At 43.0% G+C, this 20,719-nt stretch overlaps 2 protein-coding genes across 3 annotated transcripts in view; one reads left to right on the top strand and one right to left on the bottom strand.

Annotated features, from left to right (window-relative positions):
* Positions 1-3,349, bottom strand: part of TPCN1 (two pore segment channel 1) — an 84,963-nt gene extending 81,614 nt beyond the window's left edge. Inside the window, exons 1-2 of one of the 2 annotated variants that reach the window (XM_075830121.1) lie at positions 3,321-3,349; positions 806-1,048 (exon numbers count right to left, since the gene is read on the bottom strand). In XM_075830121.1, the coding sequence (XP_075686236.1) occupies positions 806-911 (106 nt within the window). In that variant the 5' untranslated portion in view covers positions 912-1,048; positions 3,321-3,349. The other variant, XM_075830130.1, reaches the window with a different exon arrangement.
* Positions 3,350-3,360: 11 nt separating this feature from the next.
* DRC10 (dynein regulatory complex subunit 10) lies at positions 3,361-12,664 on the top strand. The gene is made up of 5 exons (XM_075830141.1): positions 3,361-3,591; positions 5,431-6,233; positions 7,277-7,510; positions 10,671-10,742; positions 12,139-12,664. Exons 2-5 carry the CDS (start codon positions 5,508-5,510, stop codon positions 12,436-12,438), a joined length of 1,332 nt encoding a protein of 443 aa, XP_075686256.1. The 5' UTR covers positions 3,361-3,591; positions 5,431-5,507; the 3' UTR covers positions 12,439-12,664.
* The last annotated feature ends 8,055 nt before the right edge of the window (positions 12,665-20,719 follow it).

Here is a 20,719-nt window from a genome sequence, read left to right as displayed (position 1 = left end):
AAATTTGTCGCATCTACGGTAGTCCATACGCCACAGAGAAATCTACACCAGTCAGGAGCTGGCGTAGATTTTCTCTAGAATTTATGTCCGTTCTGGAGAAAATTATAGTAAATGCGTCGGGCTGCAGGTGGCCCCAACCCCCGTCCGCTAAGTTCCACCTGCATACAGGATTTTTAATACAGTGTTATAGCCCAGGATCTGTACAAGAGAAGTTATATTTCTACAATTGGGCGTTCAAAAGAGAACTTATGCGTTTAAGAGGACCAGTCACATTTCCTTAGAATAGGTAATAAATATGAAGGAGGGGAGGCTTCAATTATTTTATTTCATGGCTTCCTTAGTGTGTGGGGGGGGGGTTGCTAAATAGACCTGCGGAGTCCCCACACATTGGAGTCTAGGCTCACCGGCTCTAAGCCAGATGCGTGAACACTACATTGCTATGAAAACTACTGCATACCCAGTTACTATCAGAGGTCGGAAGCAATTTCAACTAACTGAAAAATAAAAACATTGCCGACCCTATGTGAATAGGGGAGGGAAGAGTGAAAGGTTTTCTTTAGGGCGAATTCACCTGCAGCAAACTTGTTGCAGAAGTTTTCAGCTTCTGAAATTTACATTACATTCATCTGAATGGGGTTGTTTGGGCAGAAACCATATCGATTCCTGAAAGATCTATTAAGACGTCTGGGACAGTGGCAGAAATTTCTGCAACAAATCTGTCGTGTGTGAACATACCCTTAAGCCATCTGCATAGGAATAAAGAAAAAAAAAAAAAAAAATATATATATATATATAATAATCTTACCTAATGCCACATCACTGCTATTATCCACCTCTGGTAGATTCATACACCCTCCATTTTCTTCTAAAGTGAATAAGAGCGGTTCATCGTCTTCCTGCTTTCCAGACATGGTGACTAGGTGTCTTTCATCCGCAGACTAATCTCACTAATCCCACAGGAATAAGATGGAGAACCGGCATGGAGTATCCCTCGCATTATGGAATAAGCATAAAGAAGTGTACCTTGATATCCTTAATCATAAGGGCGCTGCAAAAAATAATAAATAATAATTTAGCGACACATCAACAGGATGATGATACACATGTTAATAATAGCCGTATATTGAACAAAGCGCTCAGAATCTCGTATAATATGCAGAATGGGATTTTCATAGATGTCCAGGGGGGGGGGGGGGGTGTAAACAACAATTTTCATAGCTTTCACATTCACCAAACTAAGATGCGGTCAACAATCCAAACTCAAAGTCGTATCATGTGCTGTGGACGCTGCTCATATGCGGAGCCATTATGTCAGCTTCCCAGTGTCTCCATCACTAGATCTGCAGGCAGATTACAGAAATTCACATGTGTATCTAGAAGGATCCTCCAACATATCCTTCAGGAATCAGTCACATCCTCTCCATTTACACCGGCATGAGACAAGCCTCAGATTCCAGATCACTCGGACCACGTCCACCATGAAATCTTCACCATGTCTAGACAACCTCAGATAAAATGCGGGTCATCTCCATTCTTCCACAAAAGACAACATGTCTATATATTCTTTTAACGTTCTTTAGAGGTTTATTTAAACCTTTTGCTTTTTAAAGAAACCAGCCAAACTTTCCGTTTTATTTACATCGGCATAAACGCAATCCTCACCGTCATCCACATTACATGACCATCAGCGTTTCAGCTACGGATGGATATGGATATATCAGAATTGTCGGAGATTGGAATACCACTTTCATTTTATTTAAATTAATCTATTAAAAAAGGACAATCTCTTCCGTGTTATATTAACCCCTTCTTTATACTTTCCATTATAGTCTATGGACTGTGACGAAGCCCTGAGGTTTGAAAGCCAAAGGCAATTTTTACCAATCTCAGGGTGAGAGGTAACCGAGAAGGTAACAAAGCCCGATGAGACGTCTAGAAAGAATTCAACAGATATTTTACATTGCCTCTTCTTCTCACCACGATTAGCCTGGCGACCGAAATTTAAAATCCACGGATTGCCTGCTGCAGGCCCTCATCACACTGAGGAAGGATTCCTCGATGTTCACGAGCTGCCTCTCCCCCCGATGATTAACTGCCTTCTCCCTATTAGGGTATGTGCACACGTAAACTGCATTTACGTAAAATTACGGAGCTGTTTTCAGGAGAAAACAGCTGCGTCGTTTCACACGTAAATGCTCCTCCTCGTAATATACGAGGCGTCTTTGATGCCCGTTATCTTGAGCTGCTCTTCATTGACTTCAATGAAAAACGGCTCAAATTAGGTGGCAAAGAAGTGTCCTGCACTTCTTTGCCGAGGCAGTCATTTTACTCGGTGTCGTTTGACAGCTGTCAAACGTCGACGCGTAAATGACAGGTCGTCTGCACAGTACGTCGGCAAACCCATTCAAATGAATGGGCAGATGTTTGCCGACGTATTGTAGCCCTATTTTCAGACGTAAACGAGGCATAATACGCCTCGTTTACGCCTGAAAATAGGTTGTGTGAACCCAGCCTTACAGTGCATAGGGATAAAATGGTCAATCGGCTGGGGAAATGGCAGCTCATGAATATGGAGGATTCTTAACAGCGCAACAAATTAAATAAGTTTTACAAAAATGACACTAAAGCCAGTTAGAAGACTCACAAAAATGAACTTCGAATCAATGCCACTACCCTATGCTGCCTTTAGGGCTCTACCCTTTAGGGCTCTGTTCACACCATGTTTCTTGCATCCTGTTAGAAGATAGTCTTTTTTTTTTTTTTTATTAGAAAACAAGGCTCCTTTAAAACGAGGACGCTCCATAATGCCGCTCCTGTTGCATCCTGCTTTCATTGTCCGTCTGGATCCTGTTTTCCAATAGGACAGTAAAAAGCAGCCGGCTACCACATTACCAATAGAGAGCCCAGGTTATGCCAGACACGAAGTCATAATACCCGTGCCCACTTCCCCATGGAAACACAAGCATCTCCCTAGTGACGCCATGCCAATGACAGGAGCAGTGGACTTTATTTCCTCAGGAATACTTTTGTGTGCATGGAACTTATCTAAACTTTATAGGCATTTGACTGTCCTGACCAACTCTACATCCCGTCTGCATGGAAACCCATTCACACCTCAGCTTACCGACAGCCATTACCTACCCAGCTAAGAACTTCGCCACCGTACGGTATTTCTCAGTTTCACGTTAGCATCACGTGACACGAGCCGCGGGCTTCTCGCTTCTACAGTTAGGAATCACGTGACAAGAGCCGCGGGCTTCTCGCTTCTACAATCAGGAATCAACTAAACCATCATCACTTTAGCAGCCACAGGCCCTTACCGAATCCTTCCGCACATGCGCGCTGAAGAAGATAACTTATGTGTATACAAAGAACGCATGCGCAACATTCCTTTGCAGCCCAGCCTATCATTTTACGAGCCCCCGCCATATGTTTGTTGCCGAAGTAAGCCGGGCTTGTGCGCTTGCGCACTGAGAAGCAGTCTGCCATTGGCTATGTACATTATTTGTTTCCATGGCAATTGTACACGGAAAAAAGTACACAGGTACATTGATAGAGCTGGAAGTGAAGGAGACCAGCGGCTCTATGCAGGTGCAGTGCCTTTTTCCTGTATATCCCTCTGATGTTTTCATTTTCTAGGGACTTCAGCATAGATAACATGGAAAATCCACTACCAGCTATTGAGCTATAACTGACTGGAGGGGTTAGGAGATGTGCCTAGATCTGCAAATTCTTAGTGGAATTATAGCTCCCTTTAGAGAAAGTGCATACAGTTTAATGAGACGTCTGATCTCTAGGTATACATACCATTTAAATTACACGATAGATCCATAGTCCCTAATATTCATTTTAATGTGGTTTTATGTAGGTCAAGTTTCTATTATGTTTTGTGTTTCAATTCCTTGCTGTCAGTGAATGAAAACATTAATTGATTACCTTAAGAAGCTGAACAACTGTCGCAAACACTATGGATTTACTTTCAATCAGGACAAGTTTTATGCCTTTGGCTGAATATACAAGAATGTTTCCATCCACTTACAGCAAGCAGAGATCTTAAAAATGTTTTGGAGCTGAAACGCAACATATATTAATAAGATTATACGATCATTAAGCTTCATCTATTAAAAAAAAAACCTGCTTTTCCGCTTAAGCCAGGGCTACACAGATTATTTGTAGTGCCAGCTGCAGTCCACATGACTGACTGCGACTCAATATATTTATTTAAGGGGGTTTTACACAGGACAATTATCGGGCAGACGAGCATTCATATAACACTCGTTGCCAATAATTGCCCTGTGTAAACAGGGGAACGATCAGGAGGTGAACGAGCAAACGATCGATCATCTGCTGATCGTATCGTTTTAAAAAAGTGAAATATTATTGTTGTTGGTAGCGCATGTCACTGTGTAAACAGGGAGACGCACTGCCAACATGATAATAACATATGGGGACGAGCGATCGGAGTAAGGAGCGCTCTTCCCCATCCATAGCTCCGTGTGACAGGAGCAAACGAGCGCAGATCAACAATGTCTCGTTGATCGGTGCTCGGCTGCACCGGCCGGTGTAAAGGGGCCTTTAGATTGTAGCTGTAGCTCAATAGTAAAAAATCAATCAGTAGCATTACAAAAAGTCCAGATGTAGCCCTGGACTTAAGCCCATGCTGATCTAAGCACAGGAAGCGGTCTGCAATCAGTTGGGCCATGGGCTGATCTAGACAGCAGAGGGACCTCTGCAAGAATGGTATGTAAGCCTCAGAAAGGATAGTGCATTCCCTATGATTCCCTAATATATACTTATTAAGGTGGTCGTTACTCCGATCGCTTGTCCCCATACATTACTATCATGTCGGCAGTGTGTCTCCCTGTTTACATAGTGAGACGCGTTGCTGACAGCGATAATATTTCAGTTTTTTAAAACTATACGACCAGCAGATGATTGAGCGTTTGCTCGTTCATCTGCTGATCGTTCCCCTGTTTACACTGTGCAATTATCAACAACAAGTGTTCTGAACGCTCGCCTGCCCGATAATCGTCCAGTGTAAAACCCCCTTCTTTACAAGCAGGAGTTTTTTGTTTAGTAGAACAATGCAGCAACTTGCAAATTAAATTATGCAAATGGAGGAGCAATGAAGTTTGAGGATTGCTTCATGAGCCTTTCTGCTTCCTCTAGTCACAGAGTACAGGTTGCCACAAACAGCATCTGCAATCTGCTGTCAGTGCTCCAAGGGCAGGAGTTTCCTTTCCCCGCTCCCAAATATATATAATTGGGGATTACTCATAATGAGGGACACTAGTACACTAATGTTAGGTCCATCTTCCGCCGGTTTGTATCTCTAAGACATTGGACGCGGTAGTACTTATATGCCGTTTATTGGACTTATGATGTTAAATGATTCTAACTTCTACATTTTCTTATCTTTGTTGATTGCAGCCTCCCATTATTAAGAAAGTATACATGCATAAATAATCTCGGAGGACATCACAGAATTTTTCTCAACTTCTTATAATATGGCGTCAAATGTCCTATCCATGACACAGTCAACCATGCTTTCTTCCCCTCAGCCATTGCGATCTCCACCTGGAAATGTTGGGAGTCTCCTGAAGCTCAGTCCCATTAAGATGTCACCAAACAATGACAGCGTGAAGATGCTGGGACCAGGCCGTAAGAAGCTAACGTCCATAGAAACGCAGAGGGTGGTGGCAGTGCTCGATGAAACAATAAAGAAGCTGGAGCTGGTCAGTCTATTTCAGCATGCCATTGAAGATTTGGATAGATATAAGGTGGTTTTTGGTTCTGAGCTGACAGGAGCTTTGCGGGAGCACAAGAGGCTACAGGATAACATGCAAATCCATCTTCAGCGTACGAAGAGTGGAAAGAACGAGTCCAGCTTTCATTGGGATAAATCAAATATGGCGGATGTAAACTTCGGGGCTCTTCGTCAGGGCGTTCTCAGCTCTGTGAGGAATACTTTGAGGTTATTTTTGACAAATCCGACAGCCTGCCAAGCATTAAGGTCTGAAGGGCCTGTAAAGGATCAGGCCTCACAGACATTGATCCACTTTCTATCAGAGTTGAGGGGATTTCTATTTGAGATGCTCCTCACCAGTCCACTAGAACAGAATGACAGATTGCGTTATCTCCAGGAGATAACACTACGTGACCTCAAAAACAGGGATGTTTTGATAGCTTTGGAAGAAGAATTGAATACAGCTATTCTTGACCGTGACACTGAGGTACGCAATGTCTTAAAACTTTCTCTAACAAAAGCTTTTTCCTTTATAAGGTTTTTTTACCCCCATTGAATTTACTATACATAAAAATACCCCTATTGCAACAAAAACTGCAAAACTGCATTAAGTTGCCTGTTGCTGAGAAGCCTGTTGTTGAGAAATAGGTTAGTTGCTGTAGACGGATCTTATTATTCCTATAATTTGTTCTATTTAGTACATTAAGTAGAGTGAAGAACTGTGTACTGTTCTGAATATCAGCCTGATTAACATATAAATAGCTGAGTAATAAGGCTATGTTCACATCAGCGTCGGGTTCTGTTCATCGGTTCCGTTCGACCTTTCCATTGGAGGAACCGATGAACGGAAACCGCAGCTTCCATTAGCATTACTATAGATTTAGATGGTAATGCTTCCGTTGCAGTTGGTTTCTGTTCCGCAAGGCTACCATTTTTTTGTTTGTTTATTTCTTCACGGAAACAATAGCGTAGTCGACTACGCTATTGTTTCCGCGAAAAAAATTAAAACTTTATGGAACAGAAACAAACAGAAACCAACTGCAACGGAAGCATTACCATTGAAATCAATGGTAATGCAAACGGAAGCTATGGTTTCCGTTCATCGGTTCCTCCGACGGAAAGGTCTAACGGAACCCATGAACGGAGCCCGACATGATGTGAACAAGCAATAAGAAGTAAGAATAAACCCAATAGCAGAGTGCTTGCTTGTTGATGGCTTTCTAGTGTCAGCAGATTTTTTTTTTATATACTGTATATATATATATATTCCACAGAGTAATAATGAACTTAAAAATAAGTGAGAGCAGCAACAAAGGTTATAAAGATATATTACAAAGATGCTGGATATTGTGATTGTGTATATTTATTGTAATACTGTTTGATGTGCTGTTGGCACCCTCGTTGGTATTCCATAGCTTATACAAAATCGTACTGAGAGTTTTATACAAAAATACGTGAACTTTATATAAACAAATATCAAGTAATTTAAATAGCACTATAGTATAACAAAATTTCAACTATTGTCTCTAGATTGCAAAGAAAAATGAAGTTATCCGGCAACTTAAGATCAACATGCATCAGTTGGAAACGTTTTCAGGAAACCAAGTAAAACGCACAATGCAGGAAGCGGAAAAGCAGCAAAAGTCAGACTGGCGAGCCTCAGAAGGGAAAATTGTAAAGCTTCAATTGGATCTTCAGCAACTGAGATCACAGCTGAATGGTTCAATTGCAGAGAACCGTGAGATAGAGCTAAGCCTTAGAAAGGTACATATTAAATAATGCACTTTTTTTTCATTACATAAAATGACGTGGCTATTATCAATAATTATAAAATAAAAACTAGAGCTCCCATCCATATTGGAGAATCTGTCAATTCATTTTGAAACTCTGATCCAAAAATATTAGTTTGGGAATTAAAGGGGTTATCCCATAAATCACTTTCATACAAAAAGTCCTGAAATGCTGTTAGTAGTGCTTTTAACCCCTTAAAGAGCGCAGTAAAAACCCACTCAGGGTAGTTCTTCTAAAGCGACGCCTTTTCACGGCATCACTTCAGAAGTTGTTTCCCCGAATTTGGCACTCTCATCCTGAAGCCCAGGCTGTTACAAGCCCAGGCTCTAACAGCTTCAGGCTTTAGGGCAACAATCGGAGACCAATAGCAGAGGTCTCCGGTTATGTGAGCTCGTTTAACCCCTCAGATGCGGCGATCAATAGCGACTGCCGCATCTCAGAGGTTTTAGAGGGAGGGTGCTCCCTCTCTCACCCCATGGGCACCCCACGATGCGATCTCGGGGTGCCGATGGTTTTATGGCAGCCGGGGGCCTAACAAAGGCCCCCAGGTCTGCCCTTACTGAATGCCTGTTAGAGAGGCGCTGTCACCAGATTATAAGTGCCCTATCTCCTACATCGGCGCTGTAATGTAGATAACAACAGTGGTTTTTATTTTGAAAAACTATCATTTTTGACAAAGTTATGAACAATTTTAGATTTATGCTAATTAGTTTCTTAATAGACAACTGGGCGTGTTTTTACTTTTTACCAAGTGGGCGTTGACGTATGACGCTGACCAATCAGTGACCAATCAGCGTCATACACTTATCATTGTTCCAGCCCATTGTTACAGTGTGATTGTGCAATGAAAGAAGCTGGGCTGGAACAATAAGTAGTGTATGATGCTGATTGGTCACTGATTGGTCACTGATAGGTCAGCCTCATACACTTCTCATTGTTCCAGCCCAGCTTCTTTCACTGCACAGTCACACTGGGCTGGGACAATGAGAAGTGTAGGACACTGATTAGTCACTGATTGGACACTGATTAGTCACTGATTGGACACTGATTAGTCACTGATTGGACACTGATTAGTCACTGATTGGTCAGCCTCATACACTTCTCTTCACAACACCCAGTTGGTAAAAAGTAAAAACACGCCCAGTTGTCTATTAAGAAACTAATTTGCATAAATCTAAAATTGTTCATAACTTTGTCAAAAATGATAGTTTTTCAAAATAAAAACCACAGCTGTTATCTACATTACAGTGCCGATCACATTATGTAGGAGATAGTGTACTTATAATCTGGTGACAGAGCCTCTTTAGGCCGTGCCAGAGGCATGAACTAACAGTTGCCTGTTAGTCTTACACGGACAGGCAGTAATACACTGCAATACAGAAGTATTGCAGTGTATTATAAAAGCGATCAAGTGATCGCTTAGTGTGAAGTCCCCTAGTGGGACTAAAAAAAAGTTTTTAAAAAAAGTTTAATAAAGTTTATAATAAATAAATGAAAAAACAACCTTTTCCCCTTACAATTTATTTTATTATGAAAAAAATTGTAAAAAAGTTACACATATTTGTTATCGCCACATCCATAACAACCCCAACTATAAATCGATTACTTTATTTAACCCGCACGTTGAACACTGTAAAAAATAAAATAAAAAATAATGCTAGAATTACTGTTTTCTGTTCATCCTGCCTTCAATCAAATTTGATAAAAAGTTATCAAAAAGTCGCTTGTACTTTTTGGTACTCAAAAATGGTACCAATAAAAACTACAACTTATCCTATGTCGGCAGAAAAATGAAAAAGTTATGGCTCTTAAAATATGGTGATACGAAAACAAATAATTTTGAAAAAAACAGTGTTATACCGTGTAAAAGTAGTAAAAAAAAATATATATATAAATTTGGTATCGCCGCAATCGCAATGACCTGCTGAATAACATTTTTATGTTATTTATACCACACAGTAAACGGCGTATTTAAGACGCATAAAAGAATGACAAAGTTAATAAAAGTTAATCAATAACTTGTCCCTGGGGGAGGGGATCTGAGCGGAATCAGTCTGCTTCTCTCTCTTGGCAGCTGACAATATAGTCTCTTCTTACTTCCCCTGCAAAAGGAGTCTTCTCAGCGAACAGCCATCCTAATGCAGACGCTTAACTTCTGCCCTGCTTGTCAGGGAAGGAGCAATTTCTATTGGATTCTCTGCAGTGAACAAAAGATCACTATGCAGAGACCTGACTGTGGGGAGAGTAACTGGGTATGCAGGTCCACCAGCACATTGCTATATAATTTGAACTCCAGGTGGCGCCATACTATGTAAGTAGCTGTCATAACTATTCACTGGATAATTTTTTTGACATGTAAATGGCAAACATTGTTCATTTTTTATGATCTATACAATTATTATACTTAATGTTGAGACAACCCCTTCAATGAGCAGTCCAGTAATTGAATAAGTAATCAATTAGATACAAAATGAAAAACCAAAGTTTGATTCCTCTGGTGCTGTGGTCGCAGTGCCACTCTCTTCTGAGTGACGGCTCTAGCGGTCAGTCAGGAAACAGGAATACTACGGTGCCGGGAGAATTAAATTATGTTTAATTCTCTCGGCACCGTGATAGCAAGTGCCACTAAGGTGGGCACTGGATGTAAAAGTGCTCCTTAAATGGGAAAACACATCAATACATTGCACAGCTGCTACAATGAAGTGGGTGCATTGCTTGTACGAGCGCCGCAGCCCCATTAAACAGCTGTTAGGTCGGGTGCTGAGAACGGACACCCACCAATCTAATATTGATAGCCTATCTTAAGAATAGGCCATTATTTTAAACATTTTAAAATCCCGGATAACCCCTTTAAAGGGGTTTTACGGGATTAGAAGAACATGGCTGATTTCTTCCGGAAACTGTGCCAAACCTGTCCACGGGTTGTGTGGCATTGCACCATATTAGAGAAAGCAAGTCTCAAAAATAAAAGAACGATTAATTCAACCGCAATGTAGAAGCACATATGTAACAATGTAGCCCAATGTAGCGTGCATTCATATGGTATCTAATAGCAAGTTCTGTTCTTTTATTTCAAATACATAATGATATTGTAATTTCCCTTATTAAATTTTTTTTACATATATTTTTATAGAAAAAATATAAAGTTGAAACGGAGATTGAGAACTGGATACATAAATATGATGGTGACATGGGAGAAAAACAGGTATGAAAAGAAGACTGCAGATTTATTTATTATTTAAATGTTCATAATTGTTTATAGGGGGCAGTTTTTGTGCTCACAACCCTTTAGATATTTATATCCTATACAGATATATTTCAACAACTGATCCTTTGTTCCCAGTCAGTTAAGTATTTCCAGATGTATGTAGAAGTAGCTTGTCTCCTCTTAACTATGGCAGTAATCATGCATACCCAGATCTTTTGCTCCTTGTGTGATAAAAAGTGGATGTTGTAGCCCTCAGTATGTATAAATCTATTTTGAAGAGTTTGACCACTTTATATTTAATATGTGGTAAAAGAAAAAAGCATGAAATATACAGATATGCGACTGAGGCCCCATGCACACGAACGTATTTTTGCGGCCGCAATTCACCCGCAAATCTGCGGGTGAATTGCGGCCCCATTCATTTTAATGGGTCCATGCACACGACCGTGGTTTCCACGGTCCGTGCATGGCCCAGGAGCCTGGACTGCTAAAAGAACAGACATGTCTTATTACGGCTGTGTTTTGCGGTCCAGGATCATAGGAAATAATGGACGCGGCCATGTGTACGGCCCGCAATTTTCGGGAGACACTCCGCAGCCGTCCAACCCGAAAATCACGGCTGTGCACATGGCTACGGTCATGTGCATGAGGCCTTAGGCCCCATGCACACGACAGTATTTTTCATCAGTAATTACAGACAGTAATTACGGACCCATTCATTTCTATTGGCCACAGACACCTTTCAGTATTTTTACTGATGGGAGTCCGTGCTGAAAAAATTAGAGCCTGTCCGATTCTTGTCAGTAATTACGACAAGGACTCTCCCATAGAAGTCTATAGGAGCTTCCGTAAATACGGACGGCTACTGATGTGCATCTGAAAACCGTCCGTATTTACGGAAGCATTGCTAGGCAACATGTTGATGGCATTATTTGCAACCTCCCTCTTTTTGAACGGATCCGTATATATGGATGCAATACGGACCGTATTTACGGACACCATTCCGTATATATGGGTGAAATACGGATGCTTACTGATCCGTATTTACGGACAGTATTTCAGAATAGATGAAAATATCGTCGTGTGCATGGGGCCTTACTAAGTACTGTTACTTTCTGTCACCTATTCTGCACATAAAAAGTCACTTCTCCCCTTGTAAACAATAGAGACCCACTATCTCCCCGTTCATGTGACATAACTGAGAAGCAGATCTGTTTATTTCATGACCTTTAGCACTTATTAGTATACAGTGGCCAATCCTTCTAAATAATCAATTATCAACTATCCCTGTCCGAGAGAAATTATTAATCTAGTCGCCATAGTTACTACAAATGCCAAAAACTAAAGTTGTGTCTGTCCATTAAGGACTTCTCTTCTGTCTACTCCACCACAGGCAGAGTTAGAGGAACTCGATGGGATGTATGAAGAGGAGAAGGCTCATCTGGCAGAGCTGAAAGAGAAGTTGGCAGTCCTGGAGGTGGAATATGTTCAGATTATGGAGGAAAGAAGACAGGCCCAGTTGAGGAAGGAAGAAGCAGAAAAGGAACTGGCCAGCATGAACCGGGCAGCAACAATTATCCAGGCACATTGGAAAGGGTATCAAGTTCGCCAGTCAATGAAGTCCAAGAAAAAGAAAAAGAAGAAAGGAAAAGGAACAGGTGGAAAAGGGAAGGTCAAAAAGAGCAAAAAATAGGAGGATGTACAAGAATTATCTTGTACACCAAACTTCTCTTTGCATGCAAAATGTTTAGAATTTCTAATGTCCTTTCAAATACCCCTCCTCAATTACAGAGCTCATCTCACTACCTGCAAAGTGCTTTTATTATTAGAATTAGGTAATTTAAGAAAGAAATACTAAAATTATGATAAAGCCAAGATGCTTTTATCTGACAATATTTCTATACTATTAAAGATGTCTCTACCAGTAAAGGTTTGTTCTGTCACAAAGGTTTGCGCGAGGGGTTGACTCTTTACCTATATATCATGAGATATCGGCAGGTTGACTCAATACTCCTACTCAATGGGCCCAAAAGCAACCTCAATGTCTAGGAGTAATCTCTTGAACGTTTGGGTGAGGATGGGAAGTGTTGGGTATGCACCACACGTAGCTTTTCCGTTTGATGGGCAAAAAGTTCAGTTTTGGTCTCATCTGAGCAGAGAATCTTCTTCCATTTGTTTGAGGAGTCTGCCGCATGCTGTTTGGCGAACTCAAATAAGTTTTGTTTTGTTTTTCTTTAAGAATATACAGATACTTTCATCTCCGCTGTGGGCTTTTGGATCTCATTCAGGGTTAGGCCGGCAATACATTTTAGATAGCGGTCGGCCGAACAATCAGCCACCGATGATTGACAGCTTTCTCATTATGCACAGTAATGGGGAGAAAGCTGTCAATCAGCGGCGGTGGGGCCGTGGTTCAGAGGCCAGAAGTGAACTTACCCACCCCCATTAAAAAATGTGAATTAAGCTGGAAAGATTGTATAGGGAATCTATAGGTGCAGTGTTGTCCTGTAGACCTGTGGGTCAAAATAAGCATCAAAATTGATGGTCCTATAGTTACAGCTTTTTTCTTTAGGGTATGTTCACACGGCAACGCCAAATACGTCTGAAATTACGGAGCAGTTTTCAGGCGAAAACAGCTCCTGAATTTCAGACGTTTTTGCAAGTGCACGCGTTTTTCGCGGCGTCCATTATTGACGTAATTGGAGCTGTTTTTCAATGGAGTCAATGAAAAATGGCTCCAATTACGTCCCAAGAAGTGACATGCACTTCTTTGAGGCGGGCGTCTTTTTACGCACCGTCTTTTGACAGCTACGCGTAAAAATACACCACGTCTGTACAGAACATCGTAAAACCCATTGAAATCAATGGGCAGATGTTTGCAGACTTAATGGAGCCGTCTTTTCAGGCGTAATTCGAGGCGTAAAACGCCTGAATTACGAAAGGAAATAGGCCGTCTGAACATACCCTTACTGTTTAAGCTAGATAGGATGTAGCAAATTATGTATTTAGTGATATGGATCAACATAATGTATGACAACATTGCATCTTACAGAAATCAGAAAAGGAAATGTCTTGAGAATCTGCGTTGGGAGCTCCATTAGGAGCCTCCGTTGCAGAGTCTGTCATTTTTGCAATATGACAAACCCGAAGAGACCATTTAGTCACTGGGTTCTGTCAGACACAGTTTGTTTCCATCATGTGACGGATCTGGCTGTTTTTTCCATTGCTCTGTTTCTCTAACAGAATAACGGAAATTGTAGCGCAGATGTGATCAGAGCCTTAGTAGTGCAGCCTTAAAGGGAACCTGTCACCAGCATTTCACCTATTGAACTTTACTTATCCCTCATTGGCCACTGCTATCAAAAGTTCATTGCCGTTATCCCCTCTCCTAAACTCCTCCTCCGACTGTAAATAACGGTCTGCAAACATTTCACGCTTTTTATCGTAATAATCCGGTGTCCCTTTGTGCGCACACACCAGAAGAGGACATCAATGTACAAACGCAGGATTTTGTGTGCTGGGGGAAGGCGAGGAGATGTCAATCAGAAGTAAGAAGGCGGGGTAAACTCAGAAAGACTTGAGGAATGATATGACTCTTTTCAAACGAAGATTTTACTCTTTTCAAACGAAGATCTGACTCTTTTATGCTCATTAGCATACGGTGTGGGAACACTAAAAATCTGAATACTAAAGCTACAGAGCCGACTAAGAAGACAATTATAGGTTATATAGAAATGATTTTTCACCCCCTACCACCTAGTATTTCTGGTGTAATAGGTGAAATGCTGGTGACAGGTTCCCTTCAAAGAGAACCTTTCACCTGCCCATACTTGCGCAGCAGAGTGCACATGTAAAAGGTAGGGCTGCACGAACACTGGGGCACTTAAATTTTTTTTCCTATCCTCCGTTATTTAGATATCGGTGCCGTTATATTTGGCACCCGATATTTAAATAACCTCCTGAACTGTCAATGGGGCGTGTAACATCGCTGTGACACTGTCCAATCAGCTATGGACAGTGTCACAGCAGGAGCTGGAGAGAGGAGCGTGTGCCCGCACGCGCAGCTCGGAGCATGCTCTCACTCTTCAGCTCTTGGCAGACAAGCTGAACAAGACTGCGTGATCTCTCGCGAGAGATCACACAGTCTTGTCGTCCTTGTCTGCCAAGAGCTGAAGAGTGAGAGCATGCTCCGAGCTGCGCGTGCGGGCACACGCTCCTCTCTCCAGCTCCTGCTGTGACACTGTCCATAGCTGATTGGACAGTGTCACAGCGATGTTGCACGCCCCGTGCCAATTGCACGCCTCACTGAGGGGGTTATTTAAATATCGGGCGTCAAATATAACGGCACCAATATCTAAATAACGGAGAAAAGTAGGAGAAAGTTTTAGGCTGGATTCACACGAGCGTGTGCGTTTTGCGCGCGCAAAAAACGCAGGGTTTTGCGCGCGCAAAAGGCACTTGACGGCTCCGTGTGTCAGCTCCGTATGATGCGCGGCTGCGTGCTTTTCGCGCAGCCGCCATCATTATGACACTCCGTTTGGATGTTTGTAAACATAAAAGCACGTGGTGCTTTTCTGTTTTCATTCATCCTTTTGACAGCTGTTGCACGAATCACGCGCGTCCCACGGAAGTGCTTCCGTGTGGTTCGCGTGATTTTCACGCACCCATTGACTTCAATGGGTGCGTGATGCACGAAATACGCTCAAAGAACGGACATATAGTGAGTTTTTCGCTGCGGACTCACGCAGCGTAAAAATCACGCACCTGTCTGCACAGCCCCATAGACTATTATAGGTCCGTGCGACGCGCGTGAAAATCACGCGCGTTGCACGGACGTATATCCCGTTCGTCTGAATAAGCCCTTATAGTGAGACAGGGTTTGTACAGCCCTGCCCATTACATGTTGCACATGTATGGGCAGGTGAAAGGTTCTCTTTAAGCAAGCCCACTGTATCTTTGGATTCCCTGAAGAAGTGGGGGTTATAATGGCAGTATAAATCCTAGTTATTTAAGGAAATGTTGCATCCAAACAAGTTGGCAAGAGGTTTAGGTAAGAAAATATTTTGCGCCTCAGATTTGCGCATATTGCAAACAGCGTTTTTACAGCCGATATTGGAGCCATTTTCAATACAGTCTATGAAAAACGACTCCAAAAATGTCCCAAGAAGTGACCTGCACTTCTTTTTCTCGGCCGTTTTTTTACGCACCCGTTTTTCTAAACGGCCGCGTAAAAAAACGACCCGTAGGAACAGAACGCCGTTTTTCCCATTGAAATCAATGGGCAGATGTTAGGAAGCGCTCTGCTTCCGATTTTCCGGCCGTTTACGGCCCGAAAATAGGCCGTGTGAACATACCCTAAGAAGCATACAGCGTTTCTCTGGACTATTAAAGGGGTATTTCCAGAATGGACAATTATCACCTATCCACAGGAGAGGTAATATTTGTCTGATCGACGGGGGGCCCATTGCCGAGACCCCCACGAATTTCAAGATTGAGGGTTCCAGCTCCTGGGGACATTCAATGGCGCATTGGTAGAGCATGCACACTGCCGCTCCATTCAAAGTCTATAAGAATGACAAACAACTGAGCACAGTTTTTGTCATCAGTGTTGGCTGTGTGGCTGCGTGATTTTCACGCATATACCGTGCTTATGGCATGCGGTTTTTAAGTTTAGAAAAAGAAATGAAGGAAGTGCTTTTATTTTTCCCTTCATTTCTTTATCTACTGTTGCGCGACACACTAAAGTGCTTCCCTGCACGATTATCATGCACCCATTGACTTCCATGGGTGCGTGATGCGCGAAAAACGGCCAAGTATAGGACATGTCATGAGTTTTACGCAGCGGACATACGCTGCGTGAAAATCACGGACTGTATGAACGGCCCCATTTTCACGCGCATATCACGGACATAAAACACGTTCGTGTGAATAAGGCCTTAGGGTATGTTCACACGCTTACTAAAAAACGTCTAAAAATACGGAGCTGTTTTCATGGGAAAACAGCTCCTGAGTTTCAGCCGTTTTTTAAGCAAACTCGCGTTTTTGGAGCTGTTTTTCTATTGAGTCAATGAAAAACGGTTCCAAAACCAGCTCAAGAAGTGACATGCCCTTCTTTTTCGCGGGCGTTTTTCTACGCGGCCGTTTTTCGAAATGGCCGCGTATAAAAACAGCCCGTCAGAACAGGACGCCGTTTTTCCCATTGCAATCAATGGGCAGATGTTTGGACGCGTTCTGCTTCCGATTTTTCGGCCGTTTTTCTGCCTTTTACGCCCCGTTTGAACATACCCTTAGGCCTAATTTACACGAGCGTTGCGCACCTCGGACTTGAAAAACGATTGTTTTTCACGGCCGAGGTGCATCCGTGCTCGGCGCTGCGGGACGCAATGTCTCGCATCCCCCATAGTCAAGAGTCTATGGAGGGATGCGTGATGCGTGAAAAGATAGGACATGTCCTATTTTCCCATGGACCCTTCACACGGTCCGTTGAAACAACGGCTGTGTGAACGGCCACATTGAATTACATAGGTCCGTGGGACGGCCGCTGTTTCATAGGCCGTCCCACTGACGTTTAACACGCTCGTGTGAATTAGGCCTTATAAGCTTTGAATGGAGAAGCAGGCGCATGCTCAGCCACGCCCCATTCAAACTCGGTAGAAGTGCTCGGGTGAGCGCCCAGCAGCTTAGTTTCTGTTCTGCCTTTTCCGGAAATCAATACGTTGGAGTACGGGCGCAATAGAAAGTCTATGAGCCCGTACTCCAATACATTAGCTTTCCGGAAAAAGCCGAACAGAAACTAAGTGGTTGAGCGCTCAGACGAGCACTTCTGCCACTTCGTTTTAGCGATTGGTTGGGGTCTCCGTGCTCGGACCCCCACCAATCAAAACTTCTGACATGTCACTATGACATGTCAGAAGTTTGTCGAACGTTTAGTTACCCTTTAAAGGGGGATTTCTGGGATTTTATAAATAATGTTACATTGACACATAAGAGAATGTTCTAGAACTTATCAATATGTCCCATGTTTCAAATATGCCTCGAAACATATTCCAAAAATATGTCATGTGACCGCCTCTACAGTGTTGTCTTTTTTAATCTGTGTGATGTCATTTCCAGCGCTCTGCTGTCTTATTGGGACGACTCACCTTATGGACAGCTGGACCCCTCATCATTGTACATGTGACTGACGAGCTTTACTAGGTTTCTTCCCATGGATGTGTATAAAGGAGCATGTACATTGTGCTTCCGTGGTCATATTGTGCATGCCACGTATCATATGTTGCCCTACTATGACTGAGAGAAAGTGGGATGGTGGCATTAATAAGGCATGGCTAGAGCAATAATGAAGAACGGGATTATACATGCAGTAATCATATTCCTACCGACCCTCCAAACTGAAAATAGGTAACCAAGACATCATATAAGTATACTAGAATAGAAAACCCGTTACACGGGTTTGCTAGCAAAAGGAATGATAAGCATTTGTAAAAAAATATTAGAAATTGTATTTTAAAACCTAATTCCTAAAATTTGAAACCTAACAAAAATTTGGAAGCGTTTGCTGAATAATAGATTATTCACCCAGGGTAAAGTTATAATGTAGTAGAGGTTACCTGCAGTCCTATGTAACACCACATATAACACAGTGATAACTCTGAGTACAGATAATGTACAGGGTGGGCCATTTATATGGATACACCTAAATAAAATGCGAATGGTTGGTGATATTAACTTCCTGTTTGTGGCACATTAGTATATGGGAGGGGGGAAACTTTTCAAGCTGGGTGTTGACCATGGCGGCCATTTTGAAGTCGGCCATTTTGTATCCAACTTTAGTTTTTTCAATGGGAAGAGGGTCATGTGACACATCAAACTTATCGAGAATTTCACAAGAAAAACAATGGTGTGCTTGGTTTTAACGTTACTTTATTCTTTCATGTGCCACTAATGTGCCACAAACAGGAAGTTAATATCACCAACCATTCCCATTTTATTTAGGTGTATCCATATAAATGGCCCACCCTGTAGATGTTACCTGCAGTCCTATGTAAGGCTCTATTCACACGACAGGGTCTCAGTGTCGGCCGATAAAAACTGCAGTTTCAGGCCTCATGCACACAAACGTATTTTTGGCCTCCCGTAAATATTGGCGTAAATACGGGTCCTTGGTCACACGTATTTGACCCGTATTGCACCAGTATTTACAGACCCATGCCCGTAAATACGGGTCCGGTGTCACCCGTATTCCACCCGTATTTACGGGCACGTTTTCGCTGCAAAATTACACTGCAGTAATCGGCAGCCCTTCTCTCTATCAGTGCAGGATAGAGAGAAGGGACAGCCCTTTCCGTAGTAAAAGTAAAAGAAATTCATACTCACCTGGCCGTTGTCTTGGTGACGCGTCCCTCTCTTAACATCCAGTCCGACCTCCCTGGATGATGCGGCAGTCCATGTGACTGCTGCAGCCTGTGATTGTCCTGTGATTGGCTGCAGCGGTCACATGGGCTGAAACGTCATCCCAGGAGGCCGGACTGGAGGAAGAAGCAGGGAGTTCTGGGTAAGTATGAACGTCTTTTTTTTTTTTACAGGCTGATCTATATTGTGATCGGAAGTCACTGTCCAGGGAGCTGAAACAGTTACTGCCGATCGATTAACTCTTTCAGCACTCTGGACAGTGACTATTTACTGACGTCGCCTAGCAACGCTCCCGTAATTACGGGTGCACACACGTAGTCACCCGTAATTACGGGAGCCCCATAGACTTCTATGGGCCTGCCCGTGCCGTAATTACGGCCTGAAATAGGACATGTTCTATATTTTTCAATGGCATGGGCACCTTCCCGTAAGCATATGGAGAGGTACCCGTGGCCAATAGAAGTCCATGGGCCCGTAAAACCGTGCCGTAATTACAGCCCGTAATTACGGGCGTTTTTACGTTAGTGTGCATGGGGCCTAAGTCTATTTTTCATCTGTTCCATTTCCGATTTTAACCCGTTTTGCATCCGTTTTTCCCTGTCCGTTTTAAAAACGGATGAATTTCATTTGTACATTTTCTGCCACACACACATCCCTCTCTAGATCATGCCACACCCTGCCCTCTGTAGATAATGCCACACACTGCCCTCTCTAGATACTGGCACACCACCCCCCTTGTAGGTAGTGTCACACAAACCCCCTTGTAGGTAGTGTCACACAAACCCACTTGTACATAGCCCCTACCTCCCTGTAGGGGACTGCTCCAGGAGAGGTCCCTGACTTCAATGTCCATATATGGACAGTGACGTCAGGGACTTCTCCTGGAGCGGAATCACCGGCCACAGCGCCGGGGATTCCGCTTCAGGAGTAGGGGACCGCTCCAGGAGAAGTCTGTCACGTCACTGTCCATAAATGGACATGGAAGTCAGGGACTTCTCCTGAAGCAGAATCCCCGGCCACCGCTTCAGCCGAAGCAGTGGCTGGGGATTAGGGATTCAGCTCCTACAGGGAGCAACAAAATACCCTCTATCTCCTCACATGCATTTTGCACTGAGGAGGAGAAGAGAGCGAGCGAGCGTCAGAATGCACTTCAGTCACTCGGATCATACTTTACACGGCCCCATAGACTTCTATGAGAGCTGTGCGGCCGGGAGAAAAACAGGGCATGTTCCATTTTTTGATGACCCAGTTTACCGGGCCGTCCAAAAAAAAAAATCGGCCGTGTGTATAGCCCCATTTGGGGTCTATTGTTCCTACTGCGGCGGTGTGACGGCCATTCAAAGAATGGCCGTCACACGGAGGAGAATCTCTGTCATGTGAATAGGGCCTAACACCACAGATAATCCGTGACACGATTGAAGTACATACCATATATGGGCAGACAGCCCAGGGTCCATTGAAGGACCCCAGGACTGTCTTACCATATTTCCTGTTGTTAGGGCATACTTAGGTATGTCCTAACAGCTGCCTGTGTACTATCCGTACACAGGCTAAGGTACTGG

This window comes from Rhinoderma darwinii, chromosome 1 (assembly GCF_050947455.1).
Source record: "Rhinoderma darwinii isolate aRhiDar2 chromosome 1, aRhiDar2.hap1, whole genome shotgun sequence".
Taxonomy (NCBI): domain Eukaryota; kingdom Metazoa; phylum Chordata; class Amphibia; order Anura; family Rhinodermatidae; genus Rhinoderma; species Rhinoderma darwinii.
This window is presented reverse-complemented; position numbering and strand designations above follow the sequence as displayed.